Source organism: Bombus affinis, chromosome 5, assembly GCF_024516045.1.
Source record: "Bombus affinis isolate iyBomAffi1 chromosome 5, iyBomAffi1.2, whole genome shotgun sequence".
Taxonomy (NCBI): Eukaryota; Metazoa; Arthropoda; class Insecta; order Hymenoptera; family Apidae; genus Bombus; species Bombus affinis.
Window position 1 is genome coordinate 10,509,457 of NC_066348.1, and position 23,645 is coordinate 10,533,101.

The 23,645-nt window shown below is 35.0% G+C and overlaps 1 protein-coding gene and 1 long non-coding RNA gene across 13 annotated transcripts in view; one reads left to right on the forward strand and one right to left on the reverse strand.

The window, feature by feature from the left end:
* Positions 1 to 23,645, forward strand: part of LOC126916429 (putative mediator of RNA polymerase II transcription subunit 26) — a 68,566-nt gene that overhangs the window by 22,813 nt on the left and 22,108 nt on the right. For all 12 annotated transcript variants that reach the window (XM_050722247.1, XM_050722248.1, XM_050722246.1 and 9 more), the window contains 3 exons: positions 1,383 to 3,072; positions 3,351 to 3,516; positions 3,972 to 4,178. In XM_050722247.1, coding sequence (XP_050578204.1) covers positions 1,383 to 3,072; positions 3,351 to 3,516; positions 3,972 to 4,178 — 2,063 coding nt within the window. The remainder of the gene's footprint in view (positions 1 to 1,382; positions 3,073 to 3,350; positions 3,517 to 3,971; positions 4,179 to 23,645) is intronic.
* LOC126916477 (uncharacterized) lies at positions 11,678 to 22,686 on the reverse strand. The gene is made up of 2 exons (XR_007710610.1): positions 22,568 to 22,686; positions 11,678 to 11,894 (listed from the first exon to the last, which is right to left on the reverse strand). It is a non-coding gene; the product is annotated as an uncharacterized LOC126916477 (long non-coding RNA).

The window sequence follows — 23,645 nt, forward strand, 5'->3', positions numbered from 1 at the left end:
TTACGATTGATACGTTACGTCGAACGGATTGTATACAATATCCATTTTTAATATCTTACAGCAGTTGTGCTACGAGTTTGTTCTTCGAGCTTTGTTTGTTTCGTCGTTGCTGTTATCTACTTATCAAATTATGAATCATTTAAGAAAAAAATATTCCACGTATTTCGTACTCGATATAATCGATCACAGATTAGTTGAAAATTTATCGAGCTGTATATTTGTAGAAAGAAAACGGTGCAAGTGTCGTGCAGTTAGAGGCACGCGTGAATGAAAAATCCATATCCAATTTGAAAATGAGGACGGTAATTAGATCAGGTTCTTACCCGAGTAAATCGACAAGAAACAAATTGAAGCATTTTACAAAACAACGAGCAATCTCGTTCTATTGCAAAACAAGATTTCTTGTTATTCGAGAATATAATTTGATACGAAAGGATTGATCACGGCGATATTAAATATATAAAATAATACGATCAATCCGTAAAACATTGTGTTTATAAAGGACAACAATGTCACAAAGGAAATGTACATTTTCTACCAAAATAAAAAAAAATACAGAAGATAAAAATTTCCTCGTTTGCTCGTCTTTACAATTTTATATGCACTTTCATTTGCGAATAAAATTAACAGTTGCCTGACACTGATATGCATTTTAAAATATTAAATAAAATATTAAAATAATAAATATTGTCAATATCAGAGATTAAACTAATTATTTCGAGATAATGATTAACACAATTTTATCATACAACCGATATAACGATGTTTATATTATGCAACAATATTCTCATATTACGTAAATATATAATTTTTAAATTGCCGCAAGGGTAAAGTTTTTAACGAAAAACATTACTGACCTTTTTGATTAGAACATTGTTCGACGAAGTACGTACCTTGTAGCAGATAGCTGAACTATCGATTAACATTGACCGATCTTTCGTATTGTATATCCCATATTACTTAAAATAGAAATCCTAGCTATGAACCTGTCCACTTTTGTTGGTCGCATTTTTCTGCCCTTGGTATACATATTTGGCTGCGTAACATCGTAACGTATGTAACAGCAAAGATAATAATTATCGTCTAGTCAAGTCGCTATTTGACCTTAGACCTTAGATAAATTCATGATCGTGCGTATTTTGAATTATCTTTGGCAAGCCGCGTCTAACGCAAGCAAGTACTTTCTCGCGAGATTGTAACAAGTAAAAATAACGCGGTGTGTGATGTAAACAGCTGCGTAAAAGGAGTGCACGTCCGTTTTATCGATCTCTAAACGCTCGCAGAGAAAGTGCAAAGGACATAAAGACTCGACGCGTTGCTAAAAGATTCTCGACATTCTCAGCGTTCTTACTCTCCAGTACTTTTCTTTGCTGATGTTTCAGAACGAGCATAAGGGCGCGTCGAAACGTGGCGGCTCGCATACGCGCGGCACGGCAATGTCCTTTGGCTTTCGACGAAGACCGGCCTCCGGGATACCGATGCCGATAACGAGCTATGCCACCGAATCGAGCATGCTGCATCCACGGTCGAAATCGGCCGGACCAGAACAAAATCGTAGACGGGATGACGACACCAGTCAGACGATTCACAATTCGTCATCCGGCAGATCGACACCGCGGCTCGCTCCACCCAAGAAAGAATCCAGCGGGATTGCCGTTAGGACGAATCGTTTCGGGTATCGGCAGTCGCAGCCGAAATTCACCAACAAAGTCAGCGACATTTGCAGCAGTCACACGGTGAGCCATTACAATCAGGAGAAGCTACAACAACACCAGCAACAAGAAGGTTTCGTGAAACAGCCGCACAGGGTGGCCCAAGTTTCGAACGTGCCGCAACCTACAAAAGTGAAATCGTCACCGGTACACAATACCGTTTCGTATAACAATGCTAATACTATACACACGGACGCAAATCGCAGAGTATCAGGCATTCCAGAGCCAATCGGCAGGTATACTCTGCACGCCAGACATCTGCCTCTACCTCAGTATGCTGTAAGAATGACCGATGCGAACTCAAAGGTGGCGAAAACTGCAGCGAATCAAAGCAGAAAGGTATCCGCGGCGTCGAAGAGCTCGACGAGCTCGAAGGAGGGCTCGAGCACGGAAGATTCCGGTGTCGGAAGTCAGCTAGGTTGCGCGGGCGAGACTGATTCTAGGGGTGTGGATTATACGGATGGATCTTTAACAAGAAGGCGTGGTATAGGTAGATCTAGGAACTTGAGGATGGTCGTAAATGGGAAAAGTTTCGATGTCAGGGATGTAAGGGACGACGATAGCACGGTCACCGAGATATCTGTTATACCGTTGCCAAAAACATTCATCGCGGCCAACACCGGCCTGGTACGAGAGAGAACCACGCAATATCAAAGGATCGTAAATAAGGACAATAGGTATATCGAATCTACGACGTCCATGTCTACCACCTCATCAGAGGGTTACGACGAAGGATTAGGCGAAGAGAAAGTTTACAAAGACAGATCACATTCCGAGAAGATTCCTTCTATTAAGTCAGACTTTAGTCCACCGAGTTCCGATGACCCTGAATACGGCCATGGAGAAGCTATGGCCGACGAGTATTCGTTGAGCTCGAGCGACGAATGTCAACGTTCTATGTCTGTACAACACATGCAAACTTCATCTTCGAGTATGTCTAAGTCTGGAACGCTCCCAAAAACTCCATTGCGTTCCGTGCTTCTTACCATCGAAGATCCTGCGTTCGCCGCAGCTGCGGCTACGTCAACAACCCTTATAGATGACGAAACCTCGCCTGTTGATAGTCTTTTCGACAGTCTCACGGCCAGTATTACTCAGTCGGACACGAAAGCTCCGAAAAGGGAGAACGCGATGGAACAGTCTGGCACCGTTATAGACGATGATAGTCCTGGAACGCCAACCAACGCCTCGAATTCGTTAAGCTTATCGGAAGGCAGAGAGTTTTTTGACGATGAGATCGCTGATCAACCTGGGCTTGTTTTTGACGATTCGAGGGCTGGCGCTGAAACACAATCTGCTATGGCTAGTCAAGTCGTCACCGAGAACAGTCACACTCTGGTCGAGTCTAGTCCTAAAACAGGTGAATATTTCAGAAATTTATGACACTAAATTATTCTATTTATGTCGATGTATTTATTACACTTAACGGTATACGAATGAAATCATTTTCTCGTCTACTTTGTAAACTATAACGCGACTTAATGTCGACTGTTGTCTCTAAAAGTACGTACATTTTAATTTGGAACGTAATTTATCGATGAGCAATGCATATAATTGCACAGTTTCGATCATGTAAAGTTATATACATATTTTAAATAAACAGTATGACAAATATTTACAAATTATTATTTTTTTCAGGCACTGGACATGGAAAAAACGCAACCAACAGCCCTCACCATGGCAAACGAATAAGTCGAGCTGGCAGTGTCGACACTTTGTCTCCTTGTGAATCTATCGCTTCTGATGATTTGATATTGGATTATGAACACAGCGATGCGAGCTCTTACGAAGAAAATCAACATCGGTTGGTATTTTCTTCCATACTCTTCGAATGTACAAATTTCTACATGTAAAGTGTCTCATCTGCTTTGTATGTTTTAAGTAAGATGATGCGCTTTATATAATTCCCGAATCTTTGTTGTTAAAACGGTATACGCTGGCTGGACATATTAGAACATCTACTTGTTACGTTTATTAGAAAATTCTAATAAATTTGATTTTATTTGGTATTTTATATCACAAGGCTTATATGGTGCGAATGAAATAAGAGATTTATGGAAAAATATTATACCATCTGACTGGACAGTCGAAGAAGTGAAAATTATTCAATTTGTACTAGATATCTGTAGATTTTCTAATATTTATGACTAGCAGTGTGTATATATATTTGATAATTTAAATGGAATTTGCAAAAGTAGTAAAAATTAATGCATGTGATGGCATTAAAAGAGATATGCTAAATATTATTTTACATTTTAGAATGGAGACAGGCACGGCATTGCAAGATATGGATAACGCTACAATTCTCTCCGAATTGGAGGCCCAAGGCGAAGAAGTGATGAGGCAATGGAGCTCTTTATTGAATACGTGTCAAACGTTACAAGAAACTAATGACTCCAACACAATTAACAACAACGTGAACAGTGGATCTGCCAATAATAATAATCAACCAGCCAACGAAATAGGGTGTGTATTTAAAGCTTTTATATCGCTTTCGAAATTCTTAATCGCTTTGTACTGTTCATGGATTAAAACAACGCATGATCTTACGATAGATATAATTACATTCAGACCAAAATGTATTAAAATCATTTCAAGTAAAATTTCAATGATATTAACATGTTTTTTTTTAATATTATCTTGACGATAGTTCAATGTCCCTATTGCTATTGGTATCAATGTACTTCGAAAAACGCATAATTCTTCTGTAGCTTCAAAAATGCTTCTTTGAGTTGTGTTATATGTTGCTTTGTCGTATGTTACTTTGTACGGATTTATTCTACGGTATAGTATGGGGATAATGAAATGGGAATAACTCAATTTAATGTATGACACTTAAGTTATTTAACGATTTTAAATTTATCTTATTAGTTGTATGCAATGAAATTGAGGAAGCTCAAGTTCATAAATTTATTGCATAGAAATTTGCTCTGATAATAGAGGTTTTTAAGATTGCATATGTACCCACAAAATGAACGTTATTAATTGTAGCTAAAAATCATTTAAAGCAACATTTATTTATTTATCGAAGGAAAGATTATCTACGATTTATACATTTCTATTTATGCGCACAAGTCACTAGTACTTTAAAAATAATGCAATTTTTTTATAAGATATGATTAAATGAAATTTATTCTTGAAAAAGAAGTAAATAGAATATAAACGCAATACACAGATATCGTTATTGTTAGATCAGATTCTATTTCAATTTCTAGGATGCATAAGGTAAGTCGTGCATTGCTGTAAATAAATATAAAACTCCGTGAATATTCACTGTTTTTCTTATACAACAGAAATCATTCAACATAATTTTATTCGGTTTCCGGTTTGGAGTCTCTTTTCTTAGCAATAAGTTAAAGCAACGAAAGAAGAGAAAACGAAACAGAAAACATTTGCCAGTCAGCTTTGCAAAAATTGCATATGATTTTTTAATAATTTTAATTCCGCAGTAGTATTTAAACAGCAGTATTTAAAAACAATTTGACACGTTGATTTTGCATATAAATTTGCAAATATTTTTTGAAAAGATTATTATTTAAATGATAAAATTAATACGATACTTTGTAAAAAGCAATTAAATATATTTTGCGTTATTGGCTGTCTTACTTTTAAATGCATGATTCTTTCTTAAGCATGTTTTGAATTTAGTAATTTATAAATGCAGTATAATTTTGTAGAATATTTGTGTATTAGTATTGACAACTTTTGTTGTCATACAGTTTTCTATTTATATATTAATATATAAAATGAAAACTGCATAGAACGACAGAATTACCACCGTTATTAAACTGTTAATAGTTATAGTATTATGACAAGAATATCTAGCACAATGCTTAGATATAATATAGGGAGAAGATGTCGTATTTGTTCACTTTTTTAATTTAAAAGAAAAATATAATTATGAAGATAAAAAGTAATATTCTGAAAGACATGAACATATTTATTATCAAATTTTAAGAATTTTAGCAATGAAAAATATTTATATGATCTTTAATATTAGCATTTTATATGCATCCTTTAAATTTTAATGCACATTTAATCATACTTTATGAGTCCTATTTTAAACTAAAATATTAAAGTTTCATATCCAAGTAATTAAAGCCTAAAAATCAAAGGAAGATAAGTACAATTATCTTGTATTTATTTTAGCATATCATTTTACTTATAAAGCGAATATTTACTACACATTTTGTTTACCGATATTCAATACCTTCAATGATTTTGTACTTTCTCAAATATGTATCATTTAAAATTGTCCATAGCTTTTATTAAAGAACAATTCATGCAAATATCCTGTTATTCACGTATTTCACAGATCTTGGCTGAACAAATATTCTTCTTAATCTTTAATCAATCGCGTTAATTTTTTTATAGTCATAAATTTGAATGTAAATACTGTTTACTTATGATATTAGAAAAATATGTATTTTGCTTACAAAATTGTTTATCCAACAGTAGACGGATTAAATGGAATCATTTCAACGCATACATTTGTGAAATACGCCAGGCTATACAATATGCAAGAGACACTATTTTGTGATGGCTAAAGCTATGTCTCATCCATTTAAAACTACGTCTGCATTTCCGACATGCGGAGACTACTCTGCAAGCGAGATATCACACTCGTCAGAACGTTCATTCTGAAATCAATAGTTAGAAACTCTATAGAAATTACTTACACGGATGCACATGAAATGAAAAGCGGACGTGTTTTTAGGGATGAATATGCAACAATATTTCTGTTAAACAGACATATTACTTCACACCAAATGAAACGTTGCCAATTGTCGCAATAAATTTATAAAAAAAATATCTCTTATATCTGTCAAATACTGGCAATGTGTTTTAAAGGGAAATATTTTTTTCTATCTTAAATCCGCGAGGTAATACTATTTGAACATTTGAAATGTATAATAACGTTATACAAATTCATTTTTATAGATAGTTATTTCATACATTTTATTCTCTTCTTTCTTTTAAATAATGCAAAATGTTTTTATCGCTTTTTACTTTCTTAGGCTGCAGGAAAATGTATCTGTGAAACATACCGAAGTTATATAAATAGATTTTTGAAACATAATAAAAAATCGCGGTGTATTTAACTAATTTAACTCAACTCTTAACGAATATCATTAATTTTACACAAAATACACAAGCTGTAAAGGTGTAAAAAAATTAGGATTTCAATCATTAACTATTTACCTATTTGTCATCATTTTATAGTGTTTGCTCTTATTTTGGCAAACGAAAAAGACCTATAACATTTTCAAAAGATTTTTTAATATAAAATTGAAATACGAAATCGTCCATATTAATCTTTTAAACTTTAAATATTTTTTTAATGCTAGAAAAATATAATTGCGTCGAAAATAACTGAAAGAACAGCAGGGGTTGAAATTTGGCGCGCGTCTGCGCGCGATTCCTCTATTACCCCCACTGTGCGGCTTCCTTCTCCCCCATTCGCTGACTCAGACGAGTGTCATGGCGCCGCCGGCAACTCGAGCTTGAAACGCGGAACGCGCTTGTTACTACTGTTTAGTAACGCGTGTGCGCTCTTACCGTTCGTTGTTTCGTATAAGTTTTCACTCGTGTAGTGTTATCGCCTTCTTCCATTCTGTTTTTATCGAAAAGTGAAGTGCTACACGATGGTAATTGATACATAGTGCAAGGCAAAAAGAAAGGATATTAGATTACTTATCTGTACCTTATCAAGAAATTCGTTCAGTACGTGACTTAATATTTGACAGTGTTCTGTCAAACCGTAAAAGAATATCACGTTTTCGAGGGTCTTAGTGAGTAATTTCATTTCACAAAATCGTACGTGATATGCTTTTACGCTTTCTCTTTCCGCGAAGAAACGACTATATGTTCTTGGTAGAATATTCCCCGAAAAAGGCATTAAATGGAAAGATTAACGAAATACTATCAGCGTTTGTCCTACTGTTCTTACGATATCAGTGAAATCTTCTAATGAAAATTTGTATCTTGTTGTACACAGTAATAATAAGAGTTCATCTTTCAAATTACATATAACAACAATATTACTTTATCGACTGCGGATATTTATGCAAATTTCATATTTTTATAAACGCAATTAAAGAAACAGAATGTAAGTAGTAATTTGTCCATTTACTAAATATTAGAATATCAAATACTTTAGATATTTTTTGACGGGTATTCCGTGCATTTTTGTATTTTCAAATTTTTCATAAAAATTCTACTTGCGTTAAATGAAGCTTGCCAACAAAGTAGAATTGAATAGTTATTTTCGTATAGGGATATTGTTATTAATATTCAATGCATAATATGAAGTATACAATATCAAAACGAATAGTATATTATATTTTATATGTGGTATACTAATATAAAGAAGATGTATTCGTATATGAGAAAAATGTATTATTTAAGAGTCATACTTCCAAAGGATTTTATTATGTAATTTTTATGAAATCTTTGAGAACAACGAGTTAAAATTAATAGGTAATTTTTTATAAGTAATTTTTTAATAAGTAATTGATAATTTCAGATTGAGATTATTGTTTATCTTTTGGTACTTTTAACGTGGTATCCTGTAATTGAAGATTTACATGGTAGAAGCGGAACTAAAATTCAGTCCGAAACATACAGTGATGTAAATATATAATAAATTTAACGAAATGGTAACACATTCCATAGCTTTTATTTTGCGTAAAGCACGCGTGTACATCGTTGTTAAATTAACGTACAATTGATCGAAAAATTCTGTCGCTTCCTTCCAATTTTTCGGAAAATGGAAAAGGCAGACTAAAGAAAACCAGATATTGTTAACGATTACAAATAATGTAGAATCTCAGTTATCGTATACCACGTACAAATATTTTGCTCATTTGCGAACACTATTCATTCGCTGGAAATATTAATTGCAAGCATCCATCGCTTCATGTTCAATTGAAAGTCACAACTATGACCCTTCCACCGATGATTCTTTTAAAGCCACTCGCGTATCAAGCAACAAAGATTAATCTCAACCAACGCAGTTTTATTTTACAACACACCTTGCAGGTTTAAATTACAGAAAGGAAAACCACTTTTTATCATTGAAATAATAACGTAAACAGATCAAGTAATAAGTTTTATCGAGTACTTTGTTAATAATCTGGTGATTTCTAATATTTCTTATTTGGAATCTTTTTACTATCGTCTCCTCCTATTCTTGAAATCTGTAATACACGTTGTTTCTTTGTATATACATTTTGTATGTATATATATATATCTGATATTTATTAATGGAAATATTTTATATTTACTAATAGAAATCGTTTATATTCCCACTTGTTTTCACCAGAGAAATGTACTCCATAATATATTTCTGAAGGCATTTTCCTTCCACTTAGACGAATATTAAATATTGTGCGCAACCTTTGTGCTATGCGAATAATATTTGGCAATACTATCATGTTTCTAGTTTTAGTAACTATAACGCTGCTGTATAATTATACATTACCTTTAAGATAGTAATATTTCCTGAAAGCATGCATGAACCTAATATTTTTAACGTAGATCATGGTATTCAATTTGTCCAAATATTTATTGCGGAAGCCTGTAGCAATTAAAGATATGCATATAAATAATTTTCGAGGCGTAAGAAAGAACAATGGTATGGATTTATTCTATTCTAGAATTAAACGAATAAATTAGAATACCTAACGTACCTACGTTTGTAATAAAAATAACAAAGTTTAAAGTAAAATGACACAAACGACAGAGAAGAGAAGTTTCTCTTTATTACGATCAGAATCTCTTTCTCTTATACTATCTTTGTTACGATATAAACTCGTGCAAACGGAATGGAACGAATTATAAATATCACGATTCGTAATAAACGTGTATCGTTATTTATAAATACAAATATTTGCGATTTTTAATATTCTTTTTAACATTCGATGGATTCTATATTTTGCTTGGAAAATTTCGAGTTGGTCCGAACAAATACAGCAATCATAACTGAATAATATCGATGGAGAATTAAAAATTTTCTCTATTGAAGAAAAAAAGAGAAAGAAAGAAAAAAAGAAAAAATCACAGAATATGTAATAGATAATCTCGATTGCACGATAATACGCTTTTAACAATTACAAGTTACGTGATGTTTATCGAATAACGCTCACCCGATATTCGGAAGATCTGATAGAATTCCTCTTTCAGAACTTATCAACGAACATGGCAATTATAAGATCAAGTTTTGCCGTAGTTTGCACCGTATTCGACGTGTCACTTAAATCGCTAGATTTATCTAGAGTTACCTCTTGATGTAGTCCCCTCGTAACCTGTAATTATTTAATTGCGCTTTCTCATTGTGTATGCTGCATGCACAATTATCTTGTTTGCGTAATGAGAATTTTGGAGGAACGTCAGTTTTCTTCTTTCCTCGTTTCGTAGCTTTTTCTAATTTGTAATGTACTTAGAATAGTAGCCGATTGAGATCGTAGACGATACATTGAATGACGATTCTGCCTTTATACGATTCTCACAGTAATATTATAAACGTAGAATCACTTTCGCCAAAGCACTCACTAATGTTAGCGATATTTAAATATACGAAATATTTTATATTAACCATTTGTACCGATTTAACGTCGAATTCTAAGGATCTTATCGTTAACGACAAATAATCCTGTAATATACACATCGTTTCTAATTGTATTCTATCCGAGGAAGATTACGATTATGTTTTATATTTACTGCTCGTATACTTCGTTTAATATATTATACCAGATCTCGTAACTATGAAACTACCCGTAGAATGTTCAATTGTTGTACAAGTAGAAGATGCAATACGACAGAGTCTGATCAAAGCTATGGAAAATCGTACGGTTAAAGTTAAAAAAGTTATCGTTGTAATTTCATTTTATTGTATTTTCAGTTCAATTTTTACGTAGTGAAACATTCCGTGTAAATATTCACGAAAAGGGAGCCATTTCCGATTCCCATAATTTTTTAATACATTGCCAAAGTCACACTGAATAGTATTGCGAAGGTTTCAATCGGAGATTGCCATTTATTAGAAAGTTGTTATTAAACAGAAAAAGTTTATAGTAAAATTATTTTGCATTTCGCTACAGTAGTATCGTATCAATAAGTAAAAGCTCGCAGTCCGAAAAGTTGAACAGTTCATATTCAATATAACATAGAAGTTTATGATTGAACCGATTTCTTAAATTAAAGCGTAATTTTATGTTAATCAAAAATGAGTTTTGTTTAGGTCTGCGTTACCTAAAGGAAAAATGTCTCGGTTATTCACATTCTATTAGTTGTAAATAGTGCCTGGATAAATTGTTTTTCGTAATAACCGTTTAATAAACTTCAACTAAAATTTTTCTATACTTTTACGATTTATCAAAAAATTATCGAAACCGGAGGTGGCTTCCTCTCTGTCAATATCTACTATTACGCTTGTTCTTTAGTTATGAAACACAAGAATAAATTAGTTTTCTATCCTGTGTGCGCAAGAGAAGGATACATTGTTTCTCAACGTAATTTCGAACAACTACATACATATGACAACGAATAGAAAAATTGAAATCGACTGGTTTCATAATTATGAGACGCGGTGTATATTCGGCTAGAACTGCGTCTTTCGTCCGAGTTTTACGTCTTGCTTTTTATTATTATCATTATTTTTTTTTTTTTGTTAGAACCATCTATGTTGCTTCGATATTTCGTTTAATCCTCGTCTTTCTTTTTTTTTCTTTTTTTCCTGCGAAAAGAAGTGAATTCTCTGTTACTAGGAAGCGATCGTTCGAACACCTAAAAATTCCGATTTTATTTAACGAAAATATCTTCAGCGAGTAACTAGACGTTTCTGGAAATGACATGGTCATGGGATAAAATAGAAAAAGTACGTGGTAAAGTAATTGTCACGCAGAGACAATGGACAAGGGAAGTTTGTGAAAGGAAGAGTCATCCTTGAAAATAAAAGCAAACGCTGGGAAAGACAGTCGTTTTATTACCGGTAATAATAGTTGTAACGATACAGTCTCATCGTACGGTTCTTGGAATATAATCGCAAGAGATGAACGTTCATTGCATCAAACTCCTCCGCTCACGTGATACCCTGCTTGTCATTTTTCGTGGCGTGTATGCGTTTTGTTCATTTATTTTTAATCTCTGTATTCGTCGAGGGAGTTGTGTTGTCGTTTGAGCCTGCAAAACACGTAGATGCGTTGTGGTCAACCCTATTTCGTGATGTAACAATCCTCGTTTCAGCCCTTCTGCTTCTTTCTTTTTTTCTTACCCAGGTCATGTACTCTAAATTCTCTTGTAAGTTTTCAATTTTCAGTTAGATATTTTGTACAGTAACCAAGAACAGTTATATACAACAGTGATATATATATATATATATATGTATGTGTATATATATATATATATATATATATATATATCTAGTTTGATTTTAATTTTTGGGTAGAATCGAGGCAATTTCTGTTTTTAACGTTGTTACACTCGCGCATTACGAGAAGGAGGTCAACAAACGCGTACAATGAAATTGGTGTCGGTGAATATGAATCTGCTGAGATAGCGGTAAAGCATAGATTTACGCAAGATTCAATTAAACAGCTAAAACAAAACAAAAAAATAAAATTTTTTTAAAAATGAAAAATTGAGAGGACGTCAATTCAGCGATAGTATTTTGTGTTCTAGCGCGCTAATAAAGCGAGTGAAGCAATTGCAAAGCCCCGATGAGGACTCCGCGGGTGGGGACTACTACCAGCTGACATATCCTAACTAGCGACCACAACCCGCCGGCCCTTCTCTGTCGACTAGCGAAACCACACTAATCGCAGCGACTAAGTCGGCATAGCGTTGAGAACACGGACGTAATATACACTTGCAATAGGGATAGAACTCAGGCATAAGAGTTGAGACTTTCCGAGAGAGAGAGAGAGAGAGAGAGAGAGGGAGGGAGAGAAAGAGAGAGAGAGAGAGAGAGAGAGGGAAAGGAAAGGTCTGAAAGATAATAAAGAATACAGAAAGGAACAAAGAGAACAAAGAAACGAGTATAGAGCAGAATGACGAAAGCATATTGACGAATACACGCATGAAAGTTATCTTTTCAATGATGAAATGTCCGAGCAAAGTCTTTTTCGAATAAGCAGACGTATTTACTTAAGATACGACGTTATAATCGTCGGGTAGCTGAACGCTAGCACAACCAGGTGACGATAAATAACGAGATGAAACGAACGAAGGATAATGACAAGTAGAATGAACGATAGAGATTATTTTTCCAATTTCATACGAGTCTCCGTCACGTCCGATAAACTTTCGTCCTTGTCAAAAGTTCCAAATCCGAACCGTTCTCGGTTCTGATTATTCTTCTTTTCAGTGTGTTTTCTAGTCTGCTAGCTGATTCAATTAATCGTCGCTTAATCGATAAATATATACACAGAAAGTGAGTAGTGAACGTCGTATTCGTATTCGATGCCCAGCGCTATTATTATCCGTAATCGTAAAAGGAGTATAGCAATTACGATTGCGTGCTGCGAGCGAGCGTAAATGATATAAATACTTTGGAAAAATATTAAAAAGCAGACGCAGCGCTACGAAAGATCCATCGAGAAGGATCGATCGATCATCGTGCCAGATCCGTGTCGATCTTTCGATTCCACGCTTTTCCTTTTTCTATTATTCTTTCTATATTTTGTTATCAAGAAAACAGAGCATGTTGTAAAGAATTATGCCGCACGATTGCTTTTTCATTTGCTTCGTTTCACTGTGATTTCGTTTTCCTCGTTTGCGTGAACTTGTATTACTAATCGTCAATCACTTCCATATAGATATAGATAGGTGCGAGGTAATGCCAAATGGTTTAGTTCTTCTTATCTTTTAATTATGCGTTGATGTTACCGTAGATGTTTTTTTTAAGGATCGTTTTGATAATAGGTTAGATCATCATTGTGATCGAACGTAATTGTACAATTATTTGATACACGAATTTCGTATAATTCGACATTTTCATATAAGCGCGATGCTTGCAATTCCTATATCACGTATCTTTATTTTATTAGATGTACATATATGATATTTTACGTATAATTGACACTTTGGATATTCCTGAAACGATTATTCTTCACTTCTTTCTTGAACGTAATTTGCAAAGATAGGAAATTAGTCTTCTTATTATAAAATATATATTAATATATATCCCTTTTTCGTATATTTGCTACATAATACTAAACGAGTGAGAGCTGTTAGATTTGCAGTTGATCGTAAGTTCACCCGAACATCGATCCAATGTTCTTCCGCTAGAAAGTACAGCCATCGAACATCGAATTAGGATCATTTAAAATTATTCCCAATTTTTTTTAGTAAAATTCAGTAGCCTGAGTAAATTTTACAACAGCAAAGTTCATCAATTACTAGAGTGTTACACTTCTTAATAATGTTTCTTCCCTATTTATGTTTCCCTTGTCTGGAAATAATTCTTAGCTCACGTGTATTCCTCCTGTGACATGACTCGACTCTTTCAGATTCTTTTTATCTTCGTCACTTTATCGAACGTTTTGCATCTTTAAAAAGAATCCAAAATGTAGTACAGCACAAAAGTGACATTTTTGTGTTGCATGGATCTAATTCGACGGTCCGAGATTGTACTAAATGTACTTCCAATAAACTAAGTTCGTAGCGTAGAAGCCTCAGAAGGGTGAGCCTCCATGGCCACCTGTCGAGTTTGTAATTATCGTAGTTAACTAACTCGAAAATTCCTGCCTCCCAAATTGATATCGTCTCCCGCTTCAAAGAACGTTACGTAAACTAGTTTCCCATAGAGGCCCCTTAAGTATCTACTGTCCCTGATGTTTTAACGAAACTGAAAATGACCACGTTCTTGTTGATTTTACTGGCATTCTCAAATATCTGAAACATCAGTTAGACGATAGCGCCTTCCACTTAAATTTCGATTGCACATAGCGACACGAAACTTGGTCGGACTTTGACTTTTGCTTAAGATTACAAACCAAAGAATACCATGGCTTTCGTCGTTAAATGATATGCAAATTCATCGTTGACATAAAACGTCCTAACTAATCTTTCCAAACTAAATCGTAGAGCGATCTTTTAATTAGAAACACGATACACCGTTTAATGTTTCTATGGATAATCCATTTAGAGATCTTGTTTAGCAAAGCTTGTTAAAAATTCCGAAACTGAAACTGTGAAATGTTAAATGTACTTTCTCCGTTTCAGCGATTCAGTGTATGTCACAGTAAATTAGGTTTAATGTTTTATAGAGGTAGCCTGGCGTTGACGTTCCTCTTTGATCCCATGGACTCCCATGGACGTTGCTTTGCTTACACGGTCAATCGTAGCGTACGAATCCAACCCTGGCTCTTACTTGTTACTGTATCTCCCCAGGGGATATGTATTAATGTATACTCGAGTATTTATCGTTAGTTTATGCAGTAATTGATTCGACGCGTTACGAACTCGCTAGGGATGCATTTACATTTGCTACACATCTAGCATTACCCGTAGTACGCGTAGTTTCCTGTAGGTATCCGTAGAACGAGAAAATCATAGCTTATGGAGTATATTTGGAAATACTTGTATTCAAGATAATCATCGAGGAAATTAATTTTGCTACGTTCATCCAGTTCTTGTATTTCGATCTCTCGTGGTTTAGCAAGCCACGAGAGATAATTTAAGATGCAGAAACAATTTGCAATTTTTTCTCAATATTTTACCAGCGTGTTTTATTGAACAGTGATGAACGAAAGAAACTTTGAAATTGATAACAGTTGTCTACCGTAAGTGACGCGATATATTAATCCGTTACTCTCGTCAATCGTAACTCAGATTTTCCAAAATTACGGGGTTTCTCCGCTTTATAATCTTCAATCTTTTAATTTTTTAAAGAAAATTTAAAATACTAGAATACGGAAGAACGTAGCAGAGTTAAAAGGAGGATAATAAATACACCTCGTATCATGGACCTAATGTACGAACCATCTACTCGCGATACTCATTCGTGAGATCTTGAAAGGATGCGCTGTTAAGTGCCTCAATCTCTTATCGAACATATTCGTATGAACAATAACGGAGTAATTGGTGTGCTGTACGATTCGTGAATCATGCATGCTGTTCACTGGACCCTTCCGGTACGCACCCTAGCGTCTCCAATGGGACATCCAAGTAGGGTTGCATCGCAAAAAAAAAAAAAAAGGAAGAAAAAAGAAAATGGGAAGGACCTAGTTTAAACAACACGAACAAAGCAACTTGAATTTCTATGGGGGATAGGGTTTACATCTACGGCGTTATAGCAAACAGCATTTACGATTCATGTCGTACAAATCATCCGTGTATTCATCAATCACGAATGTCTTCTTCTTTCTTCTTCTCGTTTGAATTTCAGAAACACGATCTTCCTTTCTCAAGTTAGACGTCTTCTTGTGTTTTATATACAAATGAAAACCGCGTCTCCGTAACTAAATATCAACATTTTTTATCCAAGAGGCTGCTGTTGCATCCAAGAGGCAGCTAGCTCCGCTTTCCAGTGATTCCAGAGGAAAGATATTCAATCCATTTGTCGGTTATTTCTTGTGTTTTAGACTGCGCGCAAAATTCGTTACGCCCTTTTAGCGATGTTCCTATGTATTTAGCTCTCGGTTCTTGCAATTACGCACGTAATTGCAATTTACGTAAAGAAATTTACGAATCGTAATATCAAATTCGATGGAGGAATCGTCCATCTGTCCATAGATCTATTCGTTGTCCTTGGCTTCAATTTAAAATTCGACTTCTTAGAACGGAACGAGGTGAATTACAGAGACTGAACTGCATTTACGTTGTTTTCGTTGTTTCTTTATCCGTTAGAGCCCGATAAGTGTGTGTAAGATTTTTCGACGTATTTTGTCCGATCACAGGAAGATGGTTTTCGTCTTGACTTAATTGAGAATTTTGCTCAAGTTGCTTACTGAAATTCTTTCGAATTGTAATCGAGCGGATTATCATTGTTCGAACGACGTTTTACTTCTGAATTTTGGTTTCGTGTCTCAATGAAGTTGCGTGGTCTGGTTTTACGATTATCCTTGCCAGAGGTGTCGCGTAGCACCGTTCTCAGTGACGACTAATCAGAAATAGTCTTGATAATTCATAGAGAGAAGATATAAAGAAATATATATTGCAATAAATAATGTTTATACTGTATGAATATAATTTTCTGTTATTCGGAAACTAAGAGTTATTCTTATCGTGGTATATTAATACATACGTGCATAGCGAGTGATTTACATTTACTATCTATCTATTTAACTTAATTTATTCGCTGATATAGTAAGATGATAAATAGCTTTACGTATGTCGTTTCGACGTAAAGTCCTCGTGACGGTCGTACGTTTGAAACGACACGCGAAGAATACGTAAAAGTATTAAATGCCGCCAAAAGGGTGCTAATATAATTTAATTTGAACGAACGACAATGTCGCTGTTAATTCTATACCTAATTTTAATCCTAGCTTTAAACTCAACATCGTTGATATCGAACACAGTCCGAGTCTTCGTCTGAAAAATTGATCAATCGTACGATGCGTAAATTTAGTTGAGAAGAAACCGTACGTAGATGAAAATTACAACTACAGTATCTGTTTGTGCTTTTTCGGCTAACTTAAATTCGTTCGATGTAATTCATATTTAAACGTCGAATACTCGTGTGTAAACAGGGAGAAGCCAAATTTATGCGTTACGTACTTTTAATAAGTATTCACTGAACGTTAATGTTTGAAAATTATTCTATTTGGTTCCAAGAGATGTTTAATTTCGTAATAGCTGTTGCAATTGTATTGATGAGATGTATTTATGTACGAAACAAATAAAGGCTGCATTTAAAATCCTAATCGATTGTTACGCTGCAATGATTTTTCCGATAGAACAGCAACAAATCTTTATTTGTTATTTATTTTACGATCGAACAGTCGCGTTAAACGCTTGACTTTTGATTACCATACGATGATGCGGGATCGAATGGCTCATATCGTTTGATAAAATCGTAAAATATAAGCGATGCGTAATACATATATTGTGAGGCTTATGAAATTAACAGAAACCCCAGTCAAATGATTTTTATTACGCTGTAATCCATCAAAACTTATAAGCGAACAAAGGAAACAATTGTTGAATAATGTATGAAATTTGTTAATAGGTGAAATCTGTCTTATAACTTATTATTACTTCACTCTTTATTATTACTTCAGTGCTAAGTTCGATATTAACGTTGATACGTGTTTCATTTTAAATACATGTTGAAATGTTTAGTAAGAAAAATTTCCTAAAAAGACAAGGAAAAAGGAAAGTTGGTTCAATGGCTTGTCCTCCGTAATTAAAATCTTAAAATTTCTATAATTCCCTAATCTATTAATTGATATTTCATAGATCGTTCGCATTCGTACAAACCTAATACGCTTCCTCCCTAAATTAAATAACGTTAATTAAACTAAACACAGTTGTTATTCTCATATAATTTCTAGATGAAAGTGCAAAACACGATAAAACATGTTTCTCCGCATTTTACAGAATCGCAATTTAAAAATTCAATATTCTATTAATCAGTTTTACACGAAGACCACGTTTCGTTTAATTAATAATTGTAAATTAAAGCGTTTCTGATAAGAGCGATCCCCTTCGAACGCTGAGAAAAATAACAATAATTTTTCAGACTAATATCGTGTAACTTAAACCAACTCTAATGATTAGACTAATATTATTCGTTTCTTACAAAACACCAATTTTCCAGAAGTTTGTATCTTCGAATCTATCGGATCATTCCCTTCGTCCTTTCGTACTTTTCCTTTTTAGCCACCGGGTGGTATAAAAATCAGTAAATCAACAAGGATGAACTTGTCGCATTTCTTTTTCTGGTTTTCGTTCGAGAAATCTACGAATAACAAGCTAATAAACCTCCTACTGGTAGCTCTGCTCCATAATGAAAGACCCTTTTCGCGATACGAATTAGGTAGCGGATTTTTATGTATCTCGAAGAAAGTTGAAAGCGCAAAAGTCGAAAACCCACAGAATACGCTTAATTCATATTAAGAGGATATACGTAAAATATCCAGTGCTTTCCGTATAATAGCTGGCAGGCGAAGCAATTTTCTACCTACGCTCCATTTTCCTAATTATATTGTCAATAGTATGAATTCGCAGAAAAGTGTGTATCGTACCGTCTAGAATCGCTCTCGATGATAATAATTAAACGTTCGAGTTCTCGTGTCGTAAATCGAAAACAGACGTACGAACACGGCAAGAGAAAGAAAGAAGGCGAACAATCGGTGAATACGCGCGGTACGCGTAATGAAAGGGTTAAACTCGCAAGTTCCGCGCCAGTCAGCGGCGTTTCGTCCCGGCGTGAAGTATAATCGTAAACTCGTTAAACCATACCGGCTTTAATAGCCATTTAACAGAAGCTGGTTCGCTGAGCGTAGAGTTAGCATTGCGAGGAGAGCGGTAATCGTGCTCGCTCTTCGCTCGTCGTCTCGTCGAGTCCTACAACGAACTAGGAACCTGGAAAGGCAAAAAGAAGCGGAAAGGAACGAGTGGACGAAGAGGAAGAGGAAATCGTTAGAACGGAAGGGAGCGTCGTAAATAGGCGGTACTAACGGTGAGAAAGCGAGAGGAAAGCCACGACAACTCGCACAACGTTTGTAGATACCTTTTATGAATATCCTGTCGATGGAAAAAAAGGTGGACGAATAAATGGGAACAGGTATCGATAAGATTTCGTTAAATGCGGTTTCTTCGTGCAAATATTAATTACTGAATAGTCTAGATGTGTCGCAAAGATATATCGGTGCTTGGCAATGATAGCGGCACAACTCAAAAGATTTCAAAGTTGCGTTTATCGAATGGAAATATTACGTTTTTATTTTTATCGCCAGGAACGGTATGCTTATAATTTCATGAATTTTCCGTCGGAGGGCAAAATCAATCGGTTAGCTGTTGCGATCTCTTTGAAAAGCGTGTACCTAAAATGTGTCACAGAAAGTTGGCGAGTATACTCGTCCAACACGGAGTATGTGTGATTGTTATAATATAGAAAAATTAAAAATATTTATTTAAAATATTGCCGTTTCCTCGTGAAGAGTATACTCGTTAAAAACAACTAGCCGGTTAATGAAAATTATTGCTTCAACCTGCGCGCAGTCTTAGCTTTACAACGGCACTGACTCATCCTCGGTTGTTCTCTGACGTTACACGAGGAAGCGATTGTACTGCTTTCGCGAATATACAGCGACATATATCGCGTTAAGTCGGACTTGTAATGTTTCGAAGTGACTCACGAAAATTTCTTTTATGGAGTTTCAAACGCCCTTGAAAATTACATTTCTTGAGTTGTGCCATCGGCAATGACAAAGAAGCCACGTACTAAACGAAACTTCGGTATATAACGCTAATCATTTTGAAACTTCAGCAGCACCGTAATACGATGCACTGCGGATTTTTATGCTTTATATCTTCGTGTTTGTAATTAACACGTTAATTAAACACGCGCAACAGATTGAAATATACTACGAGAGTGTACACTACACCATTGAATTTTTGCAAAATGCTATATCCATATTATAATTTATATCATATTTCTGCTCTTCTTTCTCTCAGTTTCACCCAAATCATTCACGTTATTGAAAATTTTTTAATTCAGGAAGCGTATCTTATTTCAATCATTCCAGTTACTCTGATCATTTTAACTATCGTAAAATTTTAATAAACGTAGCCCGTCGATCATCGCCGTGTCAGTCAACGTGCCAAACAAACGAAACCTGAGCAGAGATTCGCTCCCTGAGCGCACCGATTACTCAGCTTCGAATGTCTCGTATATTTTTGCACACCGTGCGCATTGCATTCTTGCGCCTTCAAATTTCTCGGGAACGCATCAAAATTCGCAATCTAATCATCGCAGAGCTAAAGCAAATATTCACGAGAAATTTCCAGAAGCGTTCGAATTTCGCGAGCCTTTGCACGCATCTTCTAACTTCACCTAGCCAGCTACCTATCTAACCGCTTGAGAATCGTTTCCATCGATCTGAAACGCACACACCGAACGAATAACTATAATCAGTTTGTGGTAGAAAAGGGGAACAAGGCACAATATCGTGTCGTTGCGTTATATTGCATAATTGGTCCGCGATGCTTGTCCAAGAACTTTCTAAATTAGCGGTATGCGCGTGATGCTCGCCAAAGAAGGGACGTCGTTAAATGGAATGGTGTGATTCTTGTGGGGAAAAATTTAGAAGACCCGAGAATTTTCCAAGTGGAAGAAAGTAAATGAAAAAAGGAGAGAGGAAGAGGGAGAGACAGTTGGTGGTGTTTCGTACGTTCACGCGATAAGGATTGAGAAATATCGTTGAAGGCATCGTGGAGGGCAGCAATAGCGAAAGAGTTTCGAAGATCGAAGAAACTATGAAGGAGCCATCCGTGACGAAGAACACCGCTCTACGACCAAATCTTTCTGCAACAAATGGGTAAATAATTGCAATACGTAAGATATACGCTACTTTTTTTATTCGTATAACGCTGACCCAGATTTCGTCCATTAATCCGTGCATATTCCATGAATAAGAATAAGAAAAGAGTTTCACGTGTAGCCTCGTGAATGTTTTAGTAAAAGGTCTTGGTGAAAAGATAAGTACGAAGTACAGCAATGAACTAGTTTTACGTTCGATACAGTATAGAAGTTGTCGATATTTTCTCATGTACAGTGGCTTCCGAAACTTTCTTCTTTTTTCTTCTATAGAAGTTGGGACGATTAGTTTACTAGATGACGTATAGAAGAATTGTAAAAACATTGTGATTATCGGAGTTTGTAACGAAAATTTAGACGACATGTTTTGAAAATTCATGTCAGTTATATATATATATACGTACATTGAAATCGATTGAGGCGGAAACAAGCGACAAGCTTCGGAAGATATAGATTTCAAACGGGCGGTCCTGAGAACTTTGATTTTCGCAATTTCTAATCGTTTGGAGCTGATAACAATGTTAACCGATTTCAATAAAAATTTTCATCGCGTACAATCGATACAAATGTTCAGATGACCTTTATCTTCTTCTCGCGATTCCTAACTTCTCAGAATAAGAAAAGAAGAAGATGCAAGCTGTTTAGTCCGATGACTTAAAAAAGTTATTCAGTCGGAAAGGCTGTTGCAACAGTTTTCGAAGTCACTGTATTTACGTAATACGATATAATATATCATATACGGTATTCCGAGGTGTAAAAATTGCAGACGGGAAACGTGTAGCTTATTTTGAAAGGTATATTGCACTTTTATACGTAACAGCACGACGTACAACATTATGAAGTTACGACTGCGCAGTATAATAAGAGAAACTTCGTGATTCAGGCGATAGTATCGCGAGATAGACAAACAATGATAGTGAAACGTATATCTATATTTTCGCGTGAACTGTCAACGATAGAAGTTTCGATATTGCTTCGACTACGCTAAAGTTTCAAATAAAAGAAATAAACGAATCGTGTAAATAAGAAAACTGATGGAACAGTCGTATGATCTTTACGTTTATTAATATCGAAATATTTTATAGAAGGTGGAATGTATTCCATGGCGAAATTATTTATGTTCGCCTACGATATTTATACATATCTGTTCGAGATACGTTCATTTACATTCGCGTTGTTTAAATGTATCAACACATTAACGTCGTTAGACGTGAATCGACGTTTTGTGTTTTTCAAGCGTAGCCAACAGCATGCGTGAAACGATGTTTTTTTTATTTTTTCAAGCGTAGCAAACAGCACGCGTGAAACGAGATTTTCAAGCATTTTCCATTTGCGTATTTAACTTGCAAAATTGTACGCCAGTTACCTGTACATATACGTCAAAGCTTACGTTAAAGAGGAGAAAACTGATCCGCAAATATTTCTTTGTTCCACGTGGATTCTTCGTTTCTCGATTGGATGTCGTTGAACACGCGACACTGACTTAACGTAATTCATTGTTTTATTGCGTTCAAGTACGATAAGATAAAGCTGCGATCAACTTTCAATGAATATGGAAAATGACGCTCCATTGTTTACTTCAGCGTGATTATATACCTGAAAATCAATCTTACGATTCGTTGGACGTTTTCTAAAATAGATCGATGGATGTTACGGATTACAATGGCTAACAGATAGAAATTAATTAAACGCGAAATCTTGCAGGCATTCCTGTATTGTAACATGTAGTATATTATTTTCATTTAACCGCTAAACCGGTTTTGCGTGTTCCTGTCCTTGCACAAGGATCTGCAATCTGGTTACTTGACGAAAATGTGTTAACATTATTTGCATACAATGCAACATTATAACATTGCCTTGAAACGAGGAGAAAACCGCGTCGAAACAGCGATAATTCTCGATAGAATTCGTGGAAAATTATTGTGGAAATTTTGACAGCGAAATGTTTGCGTTTACGTTACGCGAGTTATATCATTTTTTCGTTCTACGTGTATGTATGATAGTACTTTCTTGCGATATGCTTGAATCAGGTACAGAAGGAAGTCAAAAGTAGCGAAAGAAAGTTTACGGAAAATAAAGAAATCCGGACATGGTCTAATTGACTGATTAACGACGTTTCCAGATATAACAAACCGTAATGCGAAATAAATGAAACGTGCTCTAAGGTAAACTATCGCGACTAACTTTCACAAAATCTTGTAAATAATAATTAATAAAAAGAGCTACAATTTTCTTCCAATTAGAATGGAACAGCAAATAGAAATTCTGATCGTAATAGATTTCAAAAATATTTCTTCAAGTATGCGAATTAACTATTTATTCTATCTGTTATTACGTTACGAAACAAACAACTGATCGCGAGATAGATAAATAAAATAAAAAGAAATATATATATATATATATATATCATTCGTAGAAAGAGAAAAGATTCCTCGACGCGTTAT